General features: G+C 42.6%; 1 protein-coding gene across 7 annotated transcripts in view; it reads left to right on the forward strand.

Moving 5' to 3' along the window:
* Positions 1 to 277: 277 nt before the first annotated feature.
* cdin1 (CDAN1 interacting nuclease 1) overlaps positions 278 to 22,519 on the forward strand; it is a 66,894-nt gene continuing 44,652 nt past the window's right edge. For 3 of the 7 annotated variants that reach the window (XM_061218344.1, XM_061218364.1, XM_061218353.1), the window contains exons 1-6: positions 280 to 372; positions 818 to 899; positions 14,470 to 14,515; positions 15,396 to 15,460; positions 16,143 to 16,203; positions 20,223 to 20,295. In XM_061218344.1, coding sequence (XP_061074328.1) covers positions 348 to 372; positions 818 to 899; positions 14,470 to 14,515; positions 15,396 to 15,460; positions 16,143 to 16,203; positions 20,223 to 20,295 — 352 coding nt within the window. In that variant the 5' untranslated portion in view covers positions 280 to 347. Of the gene's footprint in view, positions 900 to 14,469; positions 14,516 to 15,395; positions 15,461 to 16,142; positions 16,204 to 20,222; positions 20,311 to 22,519 lie in introns of those variants that run through there. The other 4 variants (XM_061218374.1, XM_061218381.1, XM_061218397.1 and 1 more) reach the window with 4 other exon arrangements.

Consider the following 22,519-nt stretch of genomic DNA (forward strand, 5'->3'; position numbering starts at 1 on the left):
TTTGTTTACTGCTGTTGTCACAACCTCAGCTCATCGCCACTCACGTTCCAACCACGCTTCTTCCATTCGCGCGCCGTGCATGTACATTACTCGAGAAACAGAAACGCCCACGGACCCCGAAGTGTGAGCACACGCTCACAGCTTATTCAACCAATCCACTTCCACCATACTCAGATTTTTGTAGTTCAGTCCAATCAGACGTGCACTCTTTCCGACGTAGTTGATTCAACTTGACCGCGGGAAGCATTCAGGAAGTAATTTATTTCTCCAGCGGACATAGCCAGCTTCAATGTAAACACGGAAGGCTAACTTGGAAAAATAGTGCGCTGTGGGGAGTGTTTCAGTATATGACGTGCACTATGTCATATAACAGTTAAGAGTGGGGTATTTTATTTCTATTTATAAACGCAAGCAATTGTTTTTATCTTGTAATTTTAGAAGGATTATTTTAGCTAACAAACGTTAGCCAGCTTGTACTGTTCTCAGCCAGCAGCAGTTAGCTGGCTTGCTAACTACCGTTTACATTTACGAATGTGTTATTTTAACTTTAGAGTGGTGAGAAAGAATGGTCGAATTGCTGAAAATGACCTCTTTTATGAATATAACTCAGACTGTCACAACGTAGATGGATTACTTTCGAGCTCATTTGTAAGGCAACCATAGGAAGTTGCCTATAGTTAGCATCAGTTTATTCAGCGCATTCGACTTATCGTTGCCTACTTTACCATATTTGACGCAACCCTTTTAGAAGCATTAGTGATATTATTTGAAACGTTATTTCAGTAGGTTTTTACAATAATGAAGCTTTCTCGAGCAGAATATAAAACCATAGCGAAATTTATGGAACAACTCAGACCCACACGTCAGTATATGAAAATTCTAAAGGACAAATTTCCCAGGTAAGGGACTTTCTGCTATGATTTTTAGTAATCGGTATGAAACGTTTACATGCACATGATTGTGTTTATTATTTTACTAATAAATATGCACGCTAGCGCGCTCTGGAAAGCGTGACGCAGTCATCCAAGCCTATGTTGTCAAAAGCAAATTTGACAGGGCTGCCACGCTAAAGTAAACGTTGATATTGTCCCTCACCAAACATCACACCTCAAGTGTCAAGTCACTGTTATTCCATCGCTAAAATAACCCTCTTCCCCCACCCCCTCCCCCGTGTGGCTACACAATAGCAAATTCAGTGTTTTGGAATATGCTCAATTGGCTTTCTCGGGGCACATCAAACCCACCAACTGTGTAAATCAAGCCGATTCATACATAAAGCATGCTCTAGTCCTTGCCTTCTTGAGAACAATTTCACGTGTGAGAGGCATTTAATTACTGTGGAACTGATAAAAACAGGACGCGTACAAAATGAAAAGTTATATCATAAAGGATGACTATCGAAGAGCCAGCGGTGGTGACAGGTTCCTGGAAATTCCACGTTATATCCCAACCGTTATATCCCAACCGTTATATTCCCGGTTAAGCACAGGAATAAGTCGAACATGCATGTCAAATCTGCAAAAATGCAGAAAAGGTGTGCACACGAAACGAGGTGTTTGGAAATGCTTATTGTTTACCATTCACAAGTTGTTTATTGTTTACCATTCATAAGTACCGTACTACTTTTTCTTAGTCCTAAATTAAAATTTGTGGCCGAGTGTCTAGGTTTAGGCAATGTACACGAGTATCCGTTATAAACAATGCTTTCGGTTTAAAAAATACAGATACAGAATGTGAAATATGAAAAGTAGTTGATCTGTTTTAATTTGTGCGTAGGTATTATAGCAGTTAGGCTGTTTTGCATTTTGCAACTGTTCAGGAGTCTGGTAGTTCTGAATTTGGCCATTGCACTAATTGTATTTTCCCTATTGGATGGGATTTCATCATCTTTCTCTGTTTGTTTATGCGCGTTTGTTCATGGACACGTAATATGCGGGATGTGTTTTTAAGAATGTATGCAGAGTTATTAATCCTCTTTCTTTCAGTTTCTCAATATCGTGCTTTATTAGATGTAACACCTGTGATCCCCAAAGGCCGCAAGGACATTATTCCTTTGGAGGTCACTGAAAACACGGCTTGAATTGGGAGCTTCCTGCTTCTATTGTAGTCTAATCACTGCTAGAATAAGGTACTGTATTCCTTAGGGGGAAGGAGCCTACCTTGAGCATTCGCTCTTCTTAGCGTCAGCATTTTTCTAGCATAGCTTATCAGCTAAGCGTGTCTTACCTACGCAGCGCTGCGCTATCCCACTACCGCATCTCCCCCCCCCCCCCCCCCAGTTACTGCATCTTATCTTCTCTTTTATGGTCTGGGCAAGTCTACACGTTTCTGATTAATTCAATATTCAATATTAAATATTATCACCACTTTGTGAATACCTTCGAATTGACTTTACTTTTGTACGTTGCAAGAAATCGTTATTTTTGTATTGTTATGCTCATGTGGGGCATTGGTTGGCTTAGCGTTCCAGACTCAAAACCGTGAATTACATTTTTTAAAATAAAAATACAGTAAATATTTCTCCTTTGAATTTGAACCGATGCTCGAGAAAATGGGCCTGCAATGCTGGTCCTTTTTTCATACATACCGAGACAAGATTTAACATGGTTCCCTTGTGGTTCTCTACCAACACCACTCATTTGTAATCATTGGTATGAGCTGTGCTGATGCGTTCTGGTGTATTTGGCTGTTAATATCATTTCCGTATTGTAATCTGGCTCGGCGAGGTTAGATCTAATCCTGGATCCTGTGGAGGGTCTGACAGACGGCGCGGCTGTGCTGTTTTCACAGCCTGTGAAATTATTCTGCTTGTCCAATCAGCGGAGGGGGCTCCGGAGGGTTAGTGATTGGAATGGCAGGAAATCAGGCTCTCAAGACATAACGTATCGACTAGGCCATCCATCATCTCTTAGCATCCGCTGAGGCACGGCAGCTCCCCCCCCCCCGCCCTCCTCCTGCAGCGGCCCTGCCGCTTGGTAAATACGCGGGGGGAAAGTACGGCTGTCCTTCACCCAGAGCCCTGCTGGGAGGCCCGGCCCTCAGCGCCTCATCAGTAACCCCCCTGTCACGGACCGCAGTGCCCACCGGCCACCGCCCCAGCCCTGGCCCGCCGCCTTCCTGCCCGGCCGGGCCTAATGAACAAAGCGCAGGGTCCAAAGATACACACCGCCCTGTGCTACACTGGCCATCCTGTGTCTCGACCGCTTGTGAGAGGGGGATTGGAAAGGCCTCCAAATTCTCTTCTTCCCCCCCCTGCATTCTGGGTTCAGTGTACGTGTTATCTGTGAGCCTTACAATGGACATGCACCTTTGTTTTGGTCTTTGCTTTTTTAAAAATCGGAGCTACGGATGTGTGTGTGCCATTGCTAATTGGGTATATAGTAGTTTTTGCCATTTTGCCTGAATGTCAAGTACTTGAGTTATGTTGAACCACCGTACTCCAGAGAAAAGTGTGTTTTCTACTAATGTGTAAAACTCATTAAAATGGTGGGCCTTTTCCATGGGTTAAAAATTATATTAGTTCTTCTGTCTTTTAATTTGGGTATTGTGCATGTTTGTGCAATGATTATTAAATTTGAGAACTACTATATACCATTTTGTTACATTTTTTACATTTTATTTATTCTTCCCAGTTTTTTGGCTATTGATATGACCTTTTATGCCCTCACTGGAGAAAATATTTCAATTCAGTCCACTGAGTATTCTCTAAAACGTCCATCCAGTTTATTTGATCTAATCTTATACAGGCATATTAACAGAAAGGATTGCCTTTAATTTTTAAAAGAAACTCCTACATTTTGTGCATTGGGTTGGCAAAGACCAATAATTTCACACCTTAAAAAGTAATTAACTCAATAAGAGACCTTTTGGGAATTGGAACAAAACATGTCCGTCAATATTTGCGACAAAGTCACTCTCTGTTGCTCGCGTATTACGGATTCACAAACGGTTTATTTTCGGGAACACTTTTTTCAAAGAATAAATTCCGTTTTGGGGTAGGGTGTGGGGGAGAATTCTGATTGGTAATTTAAAGCTAATTTCCATCAGATGTCTGTCAATCTCCTTATTTGTGTGTGTGTGTGTGTGTGTGTGTGTGTGTGAGACAGGGGATGCGCGGCCCCTCATCTGTAACGGCCGAGCGCGTAACACAGATGTTGGGGAGTCATCTGTCAGCCCTGCCTCTCCTACGGAGCCGCGCTGTTCTGGGGGGAAAAAGAATTCGACACAGTGCTGTCACATTTACCCTTTCACAATTGAATAACATGCAAATATGGCGCGCCTCCTGCCTAGCAGTAGTGTCCTGCCCAGTGTCTGCGCCGGGCTACAATGGGAACAGAACGGGGTGCAGCCAGTGCGGGAGGATGTGACATAAGTCCCATAGCTTCGGACATTAGAATTGGAGATTGTCTGCTCGGCTGAGACTGACTGGCTCCCGGTGCGGGGGGAGGGGGGAACCCGATTCCCCCTGGGCTTTGTCCCTGGAGGGGCATCTTTGGCCTTTGCGCACCCTATGAATGAATTTGGATGTAATGATTACTCCCTCCTTAAAATGCCATTCAGTTCATTTTGCATATGGCTCCTGAGCCGGGAGAGGGGCGGGGGTGGGGGGGGAGTCTGCGTGGGTGAGGCAGATGCTTTTGTTTTGGACGCGGCTAAAAGGAAAAAGCGCCGGAGCGACCGGGCCCCCGCGTCCCCCGGCCCAGGGTCCCCGAACATCTCCGAAACGGCTCTAATGTGCAGTTTTCATCAGCGTCGAGGCGGGGTACAATATGGTGCCTGCAGCTCGCTGGGGAATATGAATGTTGATTAAGCATGAGCTCATGCCTTTGAAATTCAGAAGAAGTGTCAGAATAATGGATGTTGAGCAAATGTCAAGCATTTGTTAATTTCTCTGTTATTTGGGGTTTATCTACCATGATCTGCGGAGTAAACCAGAGCCGGGCTGTTGTGGCATGTGCCATTGATATGCTGATGAGCTGGCAACAGACACTTTGTTTTTAATGGTAATATTCAAACCGGGCATAAAGAGGAGGCCCGCTCATCGATTATTTATTGCGGTTCTGGTGCTTATTGCATATTACATGCCAGTTAAGCCACGGACGCGGTATTATCTGTTAACTAACTTTGGTAATCTGGCACTGGAAAGAAGGCTTTCGCCTTCATTTCACACAGGAAATGAAGCAAATTAGGCTTTTATTTCGCTCCAGCAGTTCATCTGCAGATGAGTTTTTCCCTTTGAATGTAAGCGCTTCAGTTTACTTCTTCTTACTCAAAATCCCATTCATTTCTACCGCATAGTGGAAACAGTTGGCTGCAGTACATCCTGTGTTTAGCTATGACTTAAGCCTATCTTAAAAGAACAACCTTGTCTACAATAATGCTGGTGTAGTTACCAAAAGGTTTTTGGTTGTTGATGTTTTTTATTTTATTTGCTGTGTATTTAATTTAAAATATGGGGATATGATATAAGAAGTCCGTGGCTGCATTTAGTGTAAGTATAGGTTGGATTGATGAGACCATAGGCCACAGCCTCATAAGTATTATCACCTTTCCATTCTGCTCATCACCGGCTTACAGCAGATTATCACATGCTTTGACATTACTCCATTTACAGGCATTCATCATTTGTATATGGACTTGTCTGCGGCGAATACAGAGCTGGATATTATGGTGGTGATGATGATGATGATGATAGCGGTGATGGTCTGCTGAAGAAGCAATCCTAATGAACGTGAGGGGGAGTTTAAAAGGAATTGAGATCAGGATTCTTATGGAGTTGACGGTTAAGGACGTTTTTGGCAAAGGGTACTGTGGTGTATCATAGATACTGTGCTAGACATGGTCACAGTAATATCGATGATTATTATTTTCGCTAGACTTTCCATGTGCTACTCTGCTCCTTACTCATGGCTTTCTTTGTTGTCCTTTGCTTTGGATCTTTCTTTCTTTTTTTTTTCCAGTTGTGTGCTTTGTTGTTTTAATGCACAAAGGAAATGCCACATTGGATTCGTGCCTACGTCTCTGTTAACCTACATGCTAAGAAACATCTGTCCAAAGAGCGCACTGAATGGCTAGCAGGTTCCTTTATCTTGGCACGGCCTTTTAAAACAGTTATTTTTCCACCTTCTGTTAAGTCAAAGAGGAGTCCATGCACGCATATGCACAGCGCTGAATGATTTACCTCCGACGGTCCTGCTTTGGCGCTAGTCTCCTAATCCGTAGATGTTCCTCTTCTCACGCCTCATAAAGAAGCGTTCAGTTCTGCTGGCTTTGTGCTCCAGATGTGGTTCCCGAGGCGCACGGACACAGCCCTGAAACTTTCGACTGGTCTGGAAACGACCCAGGGGGAAAGGGAGTGGCTTCTGTCCAAGGCCAATATTTTATTGGCGAGCCCCAAGCTTTTAAGAACACACTGTCAGGGCCGGACGTGGCACCAAAAGACAGCTCACGGTGTTTACCCTACCATTTTACCATTTCTGTCAGTTCTGCAGGTACTCTCGTTCAGCCATGAGCCGGACCGTAATGGCCCCCTTTTCTCTGCGAAAGTACACAAGGCTCCGCTGAATACATACTACATCAATCAGAGTATATTTAAAGTGGAAAAATGCATACACGGTCTATAAAGCGCAAATGCTCGCGCTGCCATTGAAAATAAAGTCCTAACTTTTGGATGAAAACGTTGAACTGAAAGCTGACGTAAGAAGCCCTTTTCTTCAGAGCCTTTGAATTCAGAAGCGTGGCCATGGTCTGTTTACAGCACTTTTAAGTGGTGCGCCGAAGATGGCAACCTCCAGAAGCCGGTGAAGAAGAGGCTGGTCGGGCAGTGCTGCGGCCTGCACCGGGCAGTCATGTGTTCAGTCTTTGTCCCTGGCGAGCTCCCTTCCTTGGCTTGAGGCTGAAAGGAAAGCTGGACTTGGCAGGTGGAGTTTTGGGCGAGCTAACTGCTTCACAGTCTGAGATGCAGGAAGGATAACCGCAGAGGTGGGGAGAGGGAGAGAGGGGACTTCCGACACAACTTCCGTTAGGCTCAACTTCTGAATACCTACCTGGAAACCTGATGCGATGAACTACTCGACCAAAAAAAAATCCAACTTCAACCAATCAACCAATGCAAACGTCATTGAAAACTACACCGTACACTCCTCCAATGTTGCTTCAAGCTGGTTGCTGCAGCAGAATTAGTTTTGTCAACTTCAGATCACCTCATTTTTGATTGTGAACAGCTAGCATACTTGCTCCTATTGTCTGAACTCGGTATGAAGTTTATGGTTGAAATACACTCCCAGAAATAAAGGCGAGGAAAGTGCCTAAAAAGGTACAAATGTGTGTCGTTGGGGTGGAACCCTATACCCATAGCCAGCAATATATAATTAATTTGTTCCATTTTTGCTTGGAAAGCATACTCATTTGTACCCAAAGAGGAAATTGCTCTACTTTCAGAGTACATTTGGGAAATTTGATTCTTGAAGAACGAAAATGTACCTTCACTGTCTTTTTATTTCTGAGAGCGTACCTGTGCCTGGGCCCTTTACAGAAGAAAAGTTATAACATGGTTAATGCCCAACAAACTGCCCAGACAGCAGGAAACAACTCTGAAATCCATTTGCTGGTGCGAGAACCCTGAACTGAAAGAGAAGAATGAGTCTGGATGAATGGAGGGAAAATGGGCTTGCGTTCGGGAGGGAGCAGGACTGTTGAACAGCCATGCTGGGACTCGTAGCCCGGGGGACTGTTTGCATACTGGAATCAATTGCAGAAGGAGAATGGAACAAATTGCCCAGAATGGAGCAAGCGCCATAGACAAGCTGGAGGGAGGGCAGCGCAATGCATTTCCCTGCCAGGCCCCGGACACGTTCCCTGTGAGGAGGATAACTGAAGCCTGGCTTTGTATTTCCCCAGAACATTCGCGCAGATGCAGCGATAGTTATGGCGTATCAATAGCAAGTTGAGCCGCGGTAACCGTAACGTGTTTTGTCACGGACGCAGGGGGGCAAACGTCCACACGCCTCGTTGTGGATTATTGTTAAGGTGCGGATTTTGTCACAGATGTCGTCGATCCCACCATTTTTAGCAATTTGGATAAAACCCTGTGACTTAGGAGCTCAAACAAGCCAATATAGAAGATTATACTTTTTTTCCCCCTCTGCTTCTCGTGTTTTCTGTTGAGCGTGAGCGTGTGTCGATGCAGCTCCTGGTCTGTCCCAGTCGGTTCTGTGCTGCTAGACTGTAGACACGGTGTCCTGCTAAAAGTTTCATTGAGCTGCTCATGGGATTTGTCCTTCCCGGCAGTTGCAAAGTCTGCTCTATTGCAAATGTACTGCAGCATAATATAATTTTGTCAGTTTAGCATTTTTTTTTTTTTTTTTTTTTTTTGGATGGCCTTCAACAATTGGCGTTTTGGATAGTTTTGTTTATTTTACAAGCTGGAACCACATTTATTCACAGGCTAAACATTCACATTTCAAGAGATTCAAGTTAACGGTGTAGGACAGGTGCCATTGCTGTTGGGAGCCACAGAGGCCTTTGATCCTCGGCTGAATGTCTAATCAATTTTTTCAGATACTTTGAATGTTTGTGTTGCATTTATATTTAAATGTTTTCTCGATGTGCCCCGAATTGTGTGAAACCGCATTACATGTTTGCCTTTCTATGATTTGTGTGTAGTCTACATAATCCCTGTGACTTTCACCAAAATGTCAGCGCTAAAGTGTTCATTATGGTGGAATTATCATGCTTCTTGTTAGATTGGAGAAACAAAAGCACGTTTCGGAGCACTCTTTTGTTGGCGATTTGTAATTCGGAAGCATCAAAAACCACATTTTCCTTTGTGTGGTAAGATTTTGATTTCAGTTGTCATGTGTAGGAGAAGATATAGACCAGTTTGTTTTTGTGAATGCACATCTTAGTTGCTAAATGGGATGCCTAATGGTAATTTAAAACCGAGTGTAGGCTAGATGTTTTTGCAAAACATGCATTTCATTGTACCCATGCAGCTAAGAGGGCCATGTTTATTTTTGGAATGTCACAATATATTACAATTTTACATTAAGCACCCTATAGGTTTTTATTTTTTTGGTTTGAAAGAATGTAGTGGGGAAACAGATGTTGGGTCTCTCTTATCAGCATGTATAATTAGACAGATTTGCATATGTCTACTATTTTACCAAATTACATTGAGTACAGCAAATTTCCTTTTTTTTCAGGTTGGAATTCTGGAGATGCCAAGTGGGTTAATGCAACAAGACTTCTCTCCCATCTCCCTTCTGGAGAAGAAGTATTTTGTGTTTCGTATGCAGCAGTTTTTTTTTTGGTTGTTGTTTTTTTTTTTTTTACTTAAATACTATAACTATTGTTTTTTGAGTGATGAGTGTTGTATATTATAAATATTACGGTAGTGCGTATGTTGTAGTTCATCCTGACCTCGATAAGCCACCGCTATCAAAATGCTGACGTTATAACTTCGTTCTTTGAAACCCCTTCAAAGTCATTAGTAAAAATTTGATATGCCTCAGTTAGCTCTGTGCCCTGAAGAGTCTAGTTACGCACCACTTTCTACACACAACTCCTCCAAATGCTAAGTACAGCATATGATTCCCATGCCATTAGCCAGGTGGCTTTCATTAGGTAAATTACTGCTATTTTTTATAATTAATTGTTTGTAAATAGTAGATTTTAAATATAATAGCCTGTAAAATCTCTAAAAGGCGTAGACTTTCAATTTATTGCAGATGCTATCTGATCATATTACACAGAGTCTTTGAAATTCTTTTTCAGTGTTGTATATACTGTTTATTAGACAGTGTGCGCCTTTTGTGATTTAAAATCTTTTCTCCTTGTGCGTGAACATAGCGGTTTATTGTGCATTTAGTAGGCAAAATAAATCATATTTCTGTATGTAAACTAAATTCAAAGGGCAGAAGTGTCAAAACGGTACAATAAAACCGAATACTTTTATTGTCCCCAAGGGGGAAACTTTTCTAATCAGGTTCACAAAATATGAGACCACAGTTATATTGCAGTGCTACTATTTGCAATTTACAACTTCGTCTAAAGTGTTTTGCCACTATACCCAGAGTTTGTTATCGACTATTTGCCACATTATTCAATGGCAAATCGGAATATTAAGTCTCTCTTTTCAATTTTCTCCATTGCTAGTCCAGGCCAATGCATTATTTAGCCTTTTTAAAACTTTGATCTTCTTTCATAGTTAGAATTATATCTATATTTTTAGCAATGTGTCCATTGAGCAGAACTCATTCATGCTCCTATCTGATGTCACTACCACACAACCAGCTGATTTCTATTCACCATTTTCTCTATTTCTCTCCAAAAACCTTGAATGGCCTTCAGTGCAGCTATAGGCCTGTCCCATTATGATCGAATCTTCTGTAAATTTAGCTGGCCTGGGACATGCACACTTTCCACTTTGAAACCCATGAAGTCACCTGATTGGAACCTATTAAATTCCACTACCACCTGAGAGACCACAACTGGGTGACCCAACAGCTGATGCAGCGGATGCAGCAGATGCATGCCTCCAGTCAACCAGAGGGGGCGCTGTTTAGCGGCGAGGTTAATGATGGAGTTGGCTAGGGGTTCATCAAAATTTAATATTTTCCTCGCTCCCATTTAAAATAAAATATGTTTGCGAAGATGTTTTGAATGCGTATGGATGGAGATGGATGGACGACCATCATCTTATAGTGTAGTTTAAACCCACATCTCCAGCATAACCCTATTTCCATTGATCCGCTTGCCTCGCCCCTCAGACTGCGAGAGCTTGAACACAGCTGTGTTTGCGGTCGGCCGTCATTTCACCCTCCCGTAACGCAGAATGAAAGGGTTAACGCCCATATCATCGCTCCGACAGAAGAGTCTCAGGGATGCGCCTTTTATTTGGCAAACGTTGCGGTAACCGTGGGCTTCGCCCCACGAGCCTCATCAGGCCCTGTTAAACCTTAGGGGGGTGATTGGGAGAGAGATGACTGCAACCTCTATTTACTTAGCAGGGCGTGAAATAACAGGCCTTTATCAGCCCAGTATTTACTGATCCAATCAGGGCACAGGTCAGTTTAGGCAGCACGTATTGTAATTCACTGGGCCCTGGAAAGCAAGGAATTTGATCCTAGATAAGGAAAGGCAGAATGAGATTGGTGATGAAGCTCGGATATTTCCCATTTTGTTGCTTATTTTTATTATTGTTCTATTTTTAAAGGGGTATTGTCAAGTTGGTGGTCAAGTGTAGTAATATCTGTATGAAATAAACGTGAAATTGGGGTACTATATCATGTAAAATGTCTTTTTTATCTGTTTTACCTATGCTGCATACCAGAAAAAAAGTGTTTTGTGAATATGCCTGTATTATCTGTGTGGACGCATGTGCAATTTCAAATTTGTTGGATAATAATTTGGCAGTATGGTTGGGTAACAGCATTTGATTTGAGCTGAAATGGGCTTTGCAGATGGGCGGCGATGGGAGTGGTTTCAATTTGTTTGTGCACTATCTGGAAAAGGCTGAAAACCTGTGTCCAACAGGGCTGTGCTGTGAGCGAAAATGTTTCAGCCGCGATGCTACTGTGTGAGCTATCGGCAGATCAGACTGTCATTGGAGGGCACCGTGCATCTCTCCATATTTTAGCATGAATTGAGCGTAGTGCACCCAGGAGAGTACAGGTTGAATATACATTAATGTAAAGCCTGCAATAACTTACTGTTAATGTCTATTCAATGGAAAAGGACATTATACGATACTGCCGTGGTGTAAAACCTTGACATACCCTATAAAACTATGACAACCCTTTGGATTGTATCCAGTAGTCGAGCTACTACTTTTCTGCTCTGTTGGACTGCTTTAAAATGTGTTGTTTGATTGCGTCTTGTTCTCAAACATCCATTTAAAAGCCGCTCATTTTCGAAGAATTGTAATTATTTGCGCGGGGGTAAGGCTGACAGGAAAAGCAGTGAGCGGAGCACGGATTCAGACCCCGCTGCTGAAAAGCCTGTGTTTTCATAGGTATTAAGAGTAGTTTATGTCCCTTTTAACTTAGCGGAGTAAAGCCCGAGCAATTAAATAGTAATCACGATCATTATACGGTGTAATCCATTTTAAAAAGGAACAGATGTCCGTCTTTAAAGAAGGTGGTGGTCCGAGTCTAAAATAGTTTGCTAATGTCGCTGAAATGCTCAGGTGCAAGGCTGAAGCGCATAAGATCTTTTTTTTTTTTTTTTTCCCTTCCTCCTCCGCGCTCACATGTTGACAGTTGACCGTTAAATGGCCTGCTTAATTGCTGTGACCCTTTGGCCCATATATATCTTTGTAAATGAACGGCGTGGCAGCCATATTGCGGCGGGAGAGAAATTTCCTGAGACACGCGTGATGTTTTTGGACCCCGGCCTCCTGGGCGCTGGGCGCTTGATTGTAAGTGATGTGATGGCCGTGGCCGGGCCGTGACGGTGGAGGGAGGGCTGTTTGTGTTGAAACACGAGAGGGGCCTCGCAGCCGCTGCGGCTTCGCTGCCTGTCGAGGCGCTTCTGTTTCCAAGCCGGGCCGAAGCAGCTCTCGTGTCGCGGCTACAAGATGGCTGCCTTTTTCACAGTGACTGTTGCACTTGCCGTCGAGCTTTATTCCGGTATCTGAAGTGGTTAAGATCTTCCGACTGCGGGTCTCTAGTCTTCTTGTCAATCTGCTGGTCTGACGGCGTCCAGTAATCTGAAAGTGTTACGAAGTCTGAAAGTTTACAAGAAAGGCCACTTTTTCTTCAGGGTGTTCCATACTTTCAGCTGTTATTTAACCTTTATGGGGTTACCGTGTATGGTTTAATGGTATTCTTCATCAGACTGTTTCTTCGGTGCTGATATCTTGTGTACCACCATTAGTCCATCTTATGTAACATTTAAATCTAGCCCAGAGAACCTGTCTTCGTAACATTTGTCAACATAACCAATGCCCTTAAATAGAGGCTGCTCTAAGATGGCTAAAAACATGCTATTAATGGTAAAATAAAAAGTAAAAATTTACAGCAATAGAAAAAAAAGAAAAGTAGATGGATATGGTAAGGTATAGCCACTGTAGCGTGCAGCTTACAGTTTATAGAATTCCTTCCTACTCCCCAGGTCTGTGGCCAGCTAGCTATCTTGCTAAACATGTTTGTTTGCAATGTGTGCATTGATGCGGTTAAAATCACCTTACAGTAATTTGCTATTGCTACCTAGCAGGCAAGCTAATTACACTTGTTGCAAAAGTCCCACATCCCCTCTCCACCTATTTAAAGACAACAGAGTGGCACTAATGTCTGTACAGTCAAATCTGCCTCAGCTGCAGGTCTGCAACCGTTATTACTCCTGATAGCCACTTCTAAAATTAGCAGTGCCGTTTAAGGGGAGATGCTGTTTGCACACATAATGGAGGTATTGGAGGTATTTGAAATAAACTCGCCGGCATTTATCCACGGCAAAATGGTATTTGCCTACCGTCTCTGCACGATTTGCTGGAAAATGTCCAGTACATTTAACAGTCAAATGCAGTGATAGGAATGGAAACCAAACCCATTAGAGACAATGGCCGTAGTAGCCACGCGTCGACTCGAAGCCGGATTAGAAAGAAGTGCGTCGTTAGCCTAAATGTTTGCCACTCGGGGAAGTGGTGGGGCTTTGGGAGGCGGGGAGGTGGCGGTGGATAGAAATTCCCAACTGAACTTGCCGCTTTCCGGGTCTCTCCTCTGCCAGGTGTTTGACATTGAGTGGAGCTGGAGATGAGCGTAGCTTATGGCAACCCATGGAATTGACCTACTCCTGGGAGTCCCCGCTTCCTGCTGTGAAAGTTTCCATTTTCAAAGCACATCAGTTTCGGAGGGAGTGTTCCAGCGGTCTCATATGCCAGCGCTGACAGAGGCAACCCCCCCCCACCCCCACCCACACCCACACCCACACCCACACCCCCCCCGAATGAGACATCTCCTGAAAGAGGCTCCCTCGTCGCTAACAAAATGAATTTCAATATGCTGCCAATGAACAAGCAACATGTTCCCAACTGCTAATGGAATTGAACCCCATCAATTATTAATGGGAATCTGCTTTGTTTTCCTCACTCCTCTTCCTTTTAACTCAGTTACGAGGCAGTGATACTGTTTCTGCGGCTTTCAGACCAGAAACGGTGGAACCCAAACAGCGCGCCGCGGCCCTGTCCTGCCGTGCCGGAGAGAAAGAAAAATCCTTATATTTCCTCTCATCTGCACCCCAACTCATCCCCGTCCCCACCCCCCTCCCCCTCAACACAACCAACCCCCCTCTCTAAACCGTCACGGCAGGAATCCTTTGTCTGAGGTGTTCATCTGGAACAACTTTTCCACACTTGTTTTCATGTTCTTTTAGATTACAGGGCAGCGGACCTGGCTTTGAAGCGCCCCTCTCCTTTTGTTTCTCTGCAATGCACTCTAGTAATTAACTTTGTCCTCCTTTTATTTGTTCCAGTCACTCGCAGTCCACTCTGCTGAGCCTCTTCTCCCTGGAGTACCAGGTTAGAAGTTTTCTCCTTTGTGAGGCCTGACAGGTGCCTAATTGAATGATGAATGTCCCTTTATTTCTTTGTAATTGAACTGCCAGCTCTCTGATTGGTTTGGAGGATGTTCCCCCCTTCTTCACATCAAGAGGCCGCCCGAGTCTCTCGGTGGATGTCTGCCAAGCCTTCCCATCCATCTGTCTAATAACATCTAGCCCCTGCTTATTTGGTGGACCTGTAATAAATTATGCTAAACCATTATTATTCTGACAATAATAATTTCCCTGTGTTGCACGGTTCTGTGTGCTAAATGTTTGCTGACTTGCACTGTCACTGCCGCTTTCCACGGCTGACGGCGATGATGATGAATGACCAGAGCTGGAGTGGCAGAAGGCAGGGGAGGCACAAAATGGAGTCATTTATCATCCCATGACAGGTGTCAGTCATGTGGCGTGTCTCCGCGGAATTACTTTGTGTAGTTTTTAAATAAGTTGTTTTTTAAGCAATGTTCTCCCCCCGCTTAAAATGGCAATTGAATTGCAAAAAGGCCGGGGCACGTTGGAATAGGTCACTGCTGGATCGAGGGGAAATTAATACGAGTCGCGGGGCGGATTTCTGGGGGGGGGGGGGGCAAGTTTTGCCCCGTATTGCCGTGACCCTCGGCAGACTTATTGAGATTCGATTACTTTGACCTCTTCCAGCTTTTGCATATACAACGGAGCACCTACGCCTTACTGACTGTATTTCATCTGAGAGCTGAGCTTGTGTTTTCTTTAGTACAATGGCTATAGCGTGGGTCTTGCCTTGTTTTACGAGTTGTGTTTTGTGAAGTCTATTTGGAAAAAAATACATTGTGCATCCAGTTTTTTGTAACTAACGTTGTCTTCTCGTTTTCCAGAAAAGAATAAAAAGGACGATTTCAAAGCATCATGCCCCAGAAGCTATCGAAAGCTACTACCAAAGGTATATCCTACCTGCCCCACTAGAGGGTATCGCGTGACTTACTGCTAGCAACCAGACAGGGTTGAGGGTAGGTGGGCTTCAATGACAGATGTAATCTTTTTTAAACAAATCTCCACCTTCAGGATTAATTTTAGACTTCAACCGGCACCTGCTAACCCTTCACAGTTGCACAGCTTCAAAGCTCTGGAAATAACTCTGCAGAGACGTGTTTAGATATTTATGTTTCCTCTACTTATAATAGGCTATTATCCCTACTGCACTAGGAAAAACAAAACAATGGGAGAAAAAAAAAAGGTTCTTTGCTTGTCAGAATTAGCCTTTATCTAAGCCTATTTAGCTGTTGTTTTGTGGAATGTGTTGTGCGATAGCGCATTCGTAATATGGTTGTGTAATGCAAAATCCCTGAATATGTGCCCTAGAATTGACACAACTTTACTGGTTTGAGTTAAACACAAGAGCCCTTTTTTTGGGTTCGGTGTCATGCTGATCCAGTTTTAAGGCCAATTTGAAGGCCTCTGAGCCCCTCTGTTTTCAGGCACGCCAAGCTTGCCATCTGCCATAGAGGGCAAACTCATCAGGGACATTAACATGTCTGGGCTGGCCTATTCTTGTCCTCCTTTCTCTTGTCTGATTCTGTCTGTTTTTCTCTCCCTCCTTTCCTCTGTTGTTCGGCGTAATGAAGCTACGTGACCGCGGCGAAGACCCATCCCTCATCCGCCGTCCTGTTGGACTTGGCCAATGAGGTAATGTCTTCCCTCCTTTTCTCTCATTCTTTCCATCTCCCGTCTTTCTCTCCGTTTTTCCGCCGGAGCACTCGAGCAGGGCTGCTGCGGAATCTGGCTGCCTGTTAGCACTTATGAAAATTGGACAAATAGTCTCATCAATTAACCAGCCATTTAATATAATTAGTCCTTATCCACTTTGAGCAGATGTGAGAATACTTTTTTTCTTCCATTATCATAATTGTCATTTAAAACATGAAAGTTACTAGCAGTTAAGGTGTGCCGAAAAATGTACGGTAATAAAAAATAGTTTATTATTGATTCATTCATTTTAGATTAATGTGGGTCAAATGTGTTAAGTGCTGTAATAGTGCATCAGTTATGAGGAAGGAAACCAATATTTTCAAGTGCACAAAAATAACTCTACCTTAGCGTTATACATTTTTTATTTCCGAGCGCGCAGATGAAATGTATAGCTTGTTGTTCATCTCTGGGTGCATTTGACTGGTTTGAGAGCAGGAAAACAACACGAGGCTGGTGTGTAGCAGTGTTAAGTCCCTGCTGCTCCTCCTCCACTTGAACGCTGTAAAATATTTAGCTTACTAGCGGTGGAAGTGGTCCAGTATTACATGGATGTGCATCAGGCCTGCCCCCCCAGAGTATATAACCTGTTTTAATGTTGGCTTCCGGTGGTGAGTGCAGGGGAGGGAGGGGGGGGGGGGGGGGGGGGGTAGGGAAAGTGAGTGTTTGTATTAAAGATGGCTTGGTGCTGTGAGCATTAAAGTGTTGCAGCGGGTGAGTTTCTACATATCACATTAACAAGAATGAATGGGCTTCCCCCAGCCTGCATCTCCTGTGCATTGCAGCAAGTCAGCAAATTAGCAATTAGCATTGGGCTACTCACAAGGTTTAATGGGTAGTGAAAGCCCCAGAAACACCATGTATTAAAGGCTGCGCCACCTCGCTCCGCTAGCTCCACATTCGTTTTTTTAAAATGGCCGACCGTCCTAAATCAAGGCTGTAATGATTATATTATTGTAATATTGTGTGATATAGCGTTTGTTTAGTTGATAATGCCGGTACACCTGCTCAGTGTCCCATCGCAGGGTGTCCCAAATCACTGGCTGATTTTTTAAATGTGTTTTTGCCACAGTTTTAGTGAAATAACTACACCCATCTGTATAATATGGGGGGGAAAAATATAGGGGCGAAATTGCAGATAAAGCACGCCATGATTCATTTGGCCGAATTGTCCAAACAAGGCTGAGCTGGAGGACTGTGTATTAAAAGCATCTCGCAACACTTATGCTGTTGTTTACTGCCGTAGGAGTGGCCAGTGCAATGAATTCCACAGACTGGCCCTGCATATACTGCTGTGTTGTTGAACCTGTAGCACATACCAAATTAGCTTAATGATACTGTAATAATAAAGATTGTGTGTGTATGCATGTATGTCTATGAACTCTTTTTATGTGTATGTATGTTATATATGCTGTTATGTATGCATCTACTGTGTGTATTTGTGTATGTATGTATCTGTATGTATGTACTGTATGTATATGTATGTACGTGTGTATGTATGTTGTATGTATGTGTGTATGTGCTGTATGTATGTTTTGTATGATATATAGGTATCTACTGTATGTATGTATCTATGTGTGTGTATGTACTGTTTGTGTATGTTCACACAATACATGTCCGCAGAAGTACATGTGCAGAATTTGTAAATGTATCCGGCTAAAGTATCTTAAATCATCTGTTTACTTCAGGGACACCTTGAAGCTAACTGCCATCATTTGTTATCCATTCAATTGACATGCAGTTTTTTTTTTTCTTCGAATAATTAAAATCATCCCGAAGATTACTGTCTATGAACCATTTAACTGTCATTTTAATATGCTACTTAACATTTAAACAAAGCACTCATGATTCCTTAGACAGTTAATTGATGTAGTTGATGGCAGTTTATGAGATAATATATCTCCAACTGGGGAAAACTATAAAATTGATGAGAAATGTAACACTTTTTAAAATCCTCTATTGCATATTGATGTTTTATCTAAAAGGAATTTAAAATACCCCCCTCCCCCACTCTCCCACTAAAATTCCGCTCTTTTTTTTTATGAAGGTCAGAAATACATTCACAGGATGTTAATAGTAGCTACATTAAAGGTGAAAAGCAATGAAATGCTGTGATTTACATTTCATTTGCATTAGGGATAATAAAAAGCAAGACTTAGTTTTCTTCTGCCATAATTATTTTCAGGAGGGATTTGAGGGCCTATAAATTTTACTTACATGTTAAATTCTGACACAAAGCATGATGATCTGGTTTTGGAGAGAGATGGACGCATGATTAATATGAAAATTAGGGAGACGCAAGTACCTGAACTAATCAGGTGCTCCTTATTCAGGCTGGACTACCCTCAGTAATTCCACAATTTTTCATGTGTCAGCTCTGATGTGGGTAGAAGGCACCGATCCCGTTATTCCCGGATTTTAATGGCATCCAATGAGGATGAATCCCACGTCGTAAAAAAAAGACCTGCAGGTTACAGAGGGAAGGCTTCTCGGACAAAGAACGCGCTGGCTCTCTAATGAAGATAAAGACCGTCTTTTACCCGTAATAATTATAGACATCTTTGGTCTTCCAAGGCTATGCTCTGTATGCAGAATTATGGTGATGTTAACAAATATTACCGGCGGTAAATCTCGATCTGGAGCCTGTTCTGCTCCCAGCTCCACTAGAAAGGATCGCAGTGGAGATAAAACGCTACAATAGAGCCATAAGCTGAAGGCAAATTCACTTTCGCCTCCCAATTATGCTAACAAGAGAGAAATGCTCCCTGCCTTTGAGATTTCCTGTTTCCATAACAAAATAATAATAATAATAATAAATGCAAAAATATGTTTATATCTTAAAGAGCAAATTGGATGATTAGGTGCTTTCATATTTTAAAATCAGATTGTTATTCCCTTAGTTTTATATTATGTTTTGTATAATGCAATTTGATTTTGCATACACAAAACTGCAAACAATTATGTTGTGTTTGTGCCCGTTATAGTAGCACTTGAATTTGGTTCTTTCACCTACTGTATGCATTAGAGAGATGCGATAATTCTTTGCAATATTGTTTTCTTGCTTCAAATTATTTTGTATTTTTATTATAATTGTTTTATTGTCATTGTAATCATTATGGTTTGTGTATCAATATAAATTACTTTTCAAACCACACACAAAGAACAAGCCAGACTTCCCTTAGAAAAACATAGGCAAGGCTCATCCTCACCATAATTCTGGCCCATTCTCCAACACACACACACACAGACACGTATACACACACGCAGACACGTATGCATACACACACATACGCACACAGACACATACGTGTGCGCACATACACACATATACACACACACACACACACACACATACACACATGCACATATGCATGCACACATATACACACACACACTCACACAGACACATTTACAGTGCAGACACACATGCAGACACACAGAAATACACGCATACACACACACACACACACACACACACACACACACACACACACAAAGGGCCACATTAAACCAATTTATTTAACTATTGCAAGAGATCTTTTCTATAAGAAGAAGGGTTAAGGCCGATGATGGCTCGCAGACTGCTAATTAATGTAGGGCCAGTTGAAGGATAGGTTAAGGTTTAGGAAGGCGAATATACTTAAGCCCCATTATAAGATTTCTTCTTTTTTTTTTTCCTTCTTCTGGAGACGTCAACTGGATTACAGGAACTGGCAACGGCATTCTTGTGAAAAAGCTTTCCGGTTTTCAAAACACTCTTTTCCCACTCATCAAAACCACTGTGTGGGAGTGGTTTAATTTCGCTCCCCTTCATTTGCATTCTCCTCACCATTTTCTTTAGACTGAGAATTTCCAAAATGTAGTTTTTTTGTTGTTGTTGCACTGTATATATATATTTTTCAATAAATGTACTGAATGGAAGGTAGTGGTTAATATCTTATTTTCCTGCTTGGCTGTAGGTGGATTTCTCCCCTTCCTTGATGGCGCGTGCTATCCTGGAGAGGTTTCTGGAGGAACGAGATGGCGTACCGCGTGAGTAGACCTAACGTGCGTTCAAGATGGCTAACGTTAGCCGAAATATTCAAACTTTTTTCTGTTCGCCCGACGTTAGCTAACGTTTGTTAATCGTTTAAAAAGGTAGTGCACGGCGAACAAAAATGGCTGCTGATGGGGAAAACGCCAAGAGAACAAAAGTTAACATTTATTTGGCTGTGATAACACACTTTAATCAATGAAATAAATTTGTCTTGTAAAACGTAAACATAATTCACAGGTAAGCAATGAATCAGTTAGCTGGCATTGTTAGACCAAAGTAGCGTCCATTTGTATTCAAAAGGCGTTGGTGGCAAACTAAATAGACTGGTCATTTAAAATCGTTCAACAGTATCTCTTTGCTGCAAACATAGCTCGGCGCGAACGTTAGCTGTCTTGAACGCACGTCTGCTTTCCTTTGACTTAATTCTCATTCGCGGCCCACCGGAGTGAACGCTGTGCAGCCACGAAGCCCCTCTCAGCCACGGGCAGGCTAATGAGAGAGAGAGAGAGAGAGAGAGAGAGAGAGAGAGGGCCCACAGTGCTATACCTGGGGCAGCTCGCCCGACAATTAAGCACCGGGAAGACCACCCACCACTTAACTGCTGTTTAGATCAATGCCATTTCATTTCATCAGTGTTATTTATAACCCCTTATTTTACCTCTCCACTCTGCTCCTCCCAGCAAATGGAGAGTGCGATGGAACTGGAAAGCTCTTCAGGCACGTCGGAGATGTCCCAAAGTCTTTAGGGTGGGGGGGGTATGGAGGGGTCGTCGAGGGTCGAGGGTGAAAATCGGCTGTTCGAGCGGTTCATTAGATTTATTTCTTTATTTTTATTTTTATTTAAAATATTATAATAAATAAATATTGATTTTATATTTATTGGTTGATGACAGCAGAAAAAAGTTATTATAAAATACATAAAACATATTTTCTCACCATGTACTTACATATGCATGACTTCAACACACATTATCTTAAATTTATAATATTATGACATTTTGTTATAGTCTTCCTGTCATACGGCATGGATGATTCATAACATACTCTTTGATTGACGTCATCCATACACAGAAATTGCACATGATGTAGCAGTTATGTCCAGAACACCAAAACAGGACAGTATGGAGACAAGCTAGACTTCAAGAAGGGAGAGCCATTGTTAATTTGCCACAGGAAAAAGAAGCGTTATTTTCGTGTGCCAACAGTGTGATTAAAACAGGCTGTTAATTGTGCTCCTGGGACGTGCTTGCAAAAGATTTATGAGTAATTTGGTGATACTCAGAATGAGCCACCAACAGTGTCATTATTGCCTCTGCCCTGCTCTAGTCCACCAGTGAAAGGGCTTATCAACCGCTCCATGCATACGTATGTTTGGGGCAAAACATTGTGAGATTGTGAAGAGAAGGCGATGAGGTTTTCCGCATATGCGATGCGGTGTTTACCTTTGTGTCTGTGGTGGAGCGCTGAACACAGACTGGGCCTCTTGTGGTGGACTGCAGGTGCTACATGAATCCCCTCCCTCAGTTTAACAGGAGGGGACAGAAAATGAAAACACTCGCTGGAACGTGATTGCTCGTCTGCGTGGCTTCCTGTTTTCTCTGCTGCTTTCCCCCTCTTCTTTAATTACTGCAAATCCATGCACTCATTTTGCAATCTGGGTGACTTAATGCAAATAAATGAAAAATAAATAAATAAAAATAAATGACATCTGAATGAACTACATGCATCTCATTCTTCCTCTGGAAAAATATAAATAAATGAATTCAATATCATTTCAATAGACACATCCTGGAAAGTAACCGGTAGTGGGTCCTTTATGAGCAAATGACACGACGTCGGAACGGTACGCCGTCGATTTAATCAAGAAAGAGATTAAAGTGGATGTGTGTTATTTTCAACTTCGCCGCGGTGCAGCCATTTGTCAAAGTCAGGCTTCTGATTGCTTTGGACCCACTGCTATCCAGCGCTTGTCAAAATAGTAGTCTGAGTACTGTGTAAAAGCAGGTAGCCTTCCAGAAAATACTTTTTCCCTGAAAGATGCAGTCCACCGAGGTTTTGATCCACCAAGGGAATCCTTTCTCTCTTCAGTTTGTAGGTGGCGTGCTTTTTGAATGATTACAAAGAGATCTGCATTATTTAAGACCTGTTGTACTTTACATTTATTTTCGGAGGAAAAGCTACAGTTATAATAATTTCTATTAATGTGATGTATAGATTAAT

Source organism: Conger conger, chromosome 1, assembly GCF_963514075.1.
Source record: "Conger conger chromosome 1, fConCon1.1, whole genome shotgun sequence".
NCBI lineage: Eukaryota > Metazoa > Chordata > Actinopteri > Anguilliformes > Congridae > Conger > Conger conger.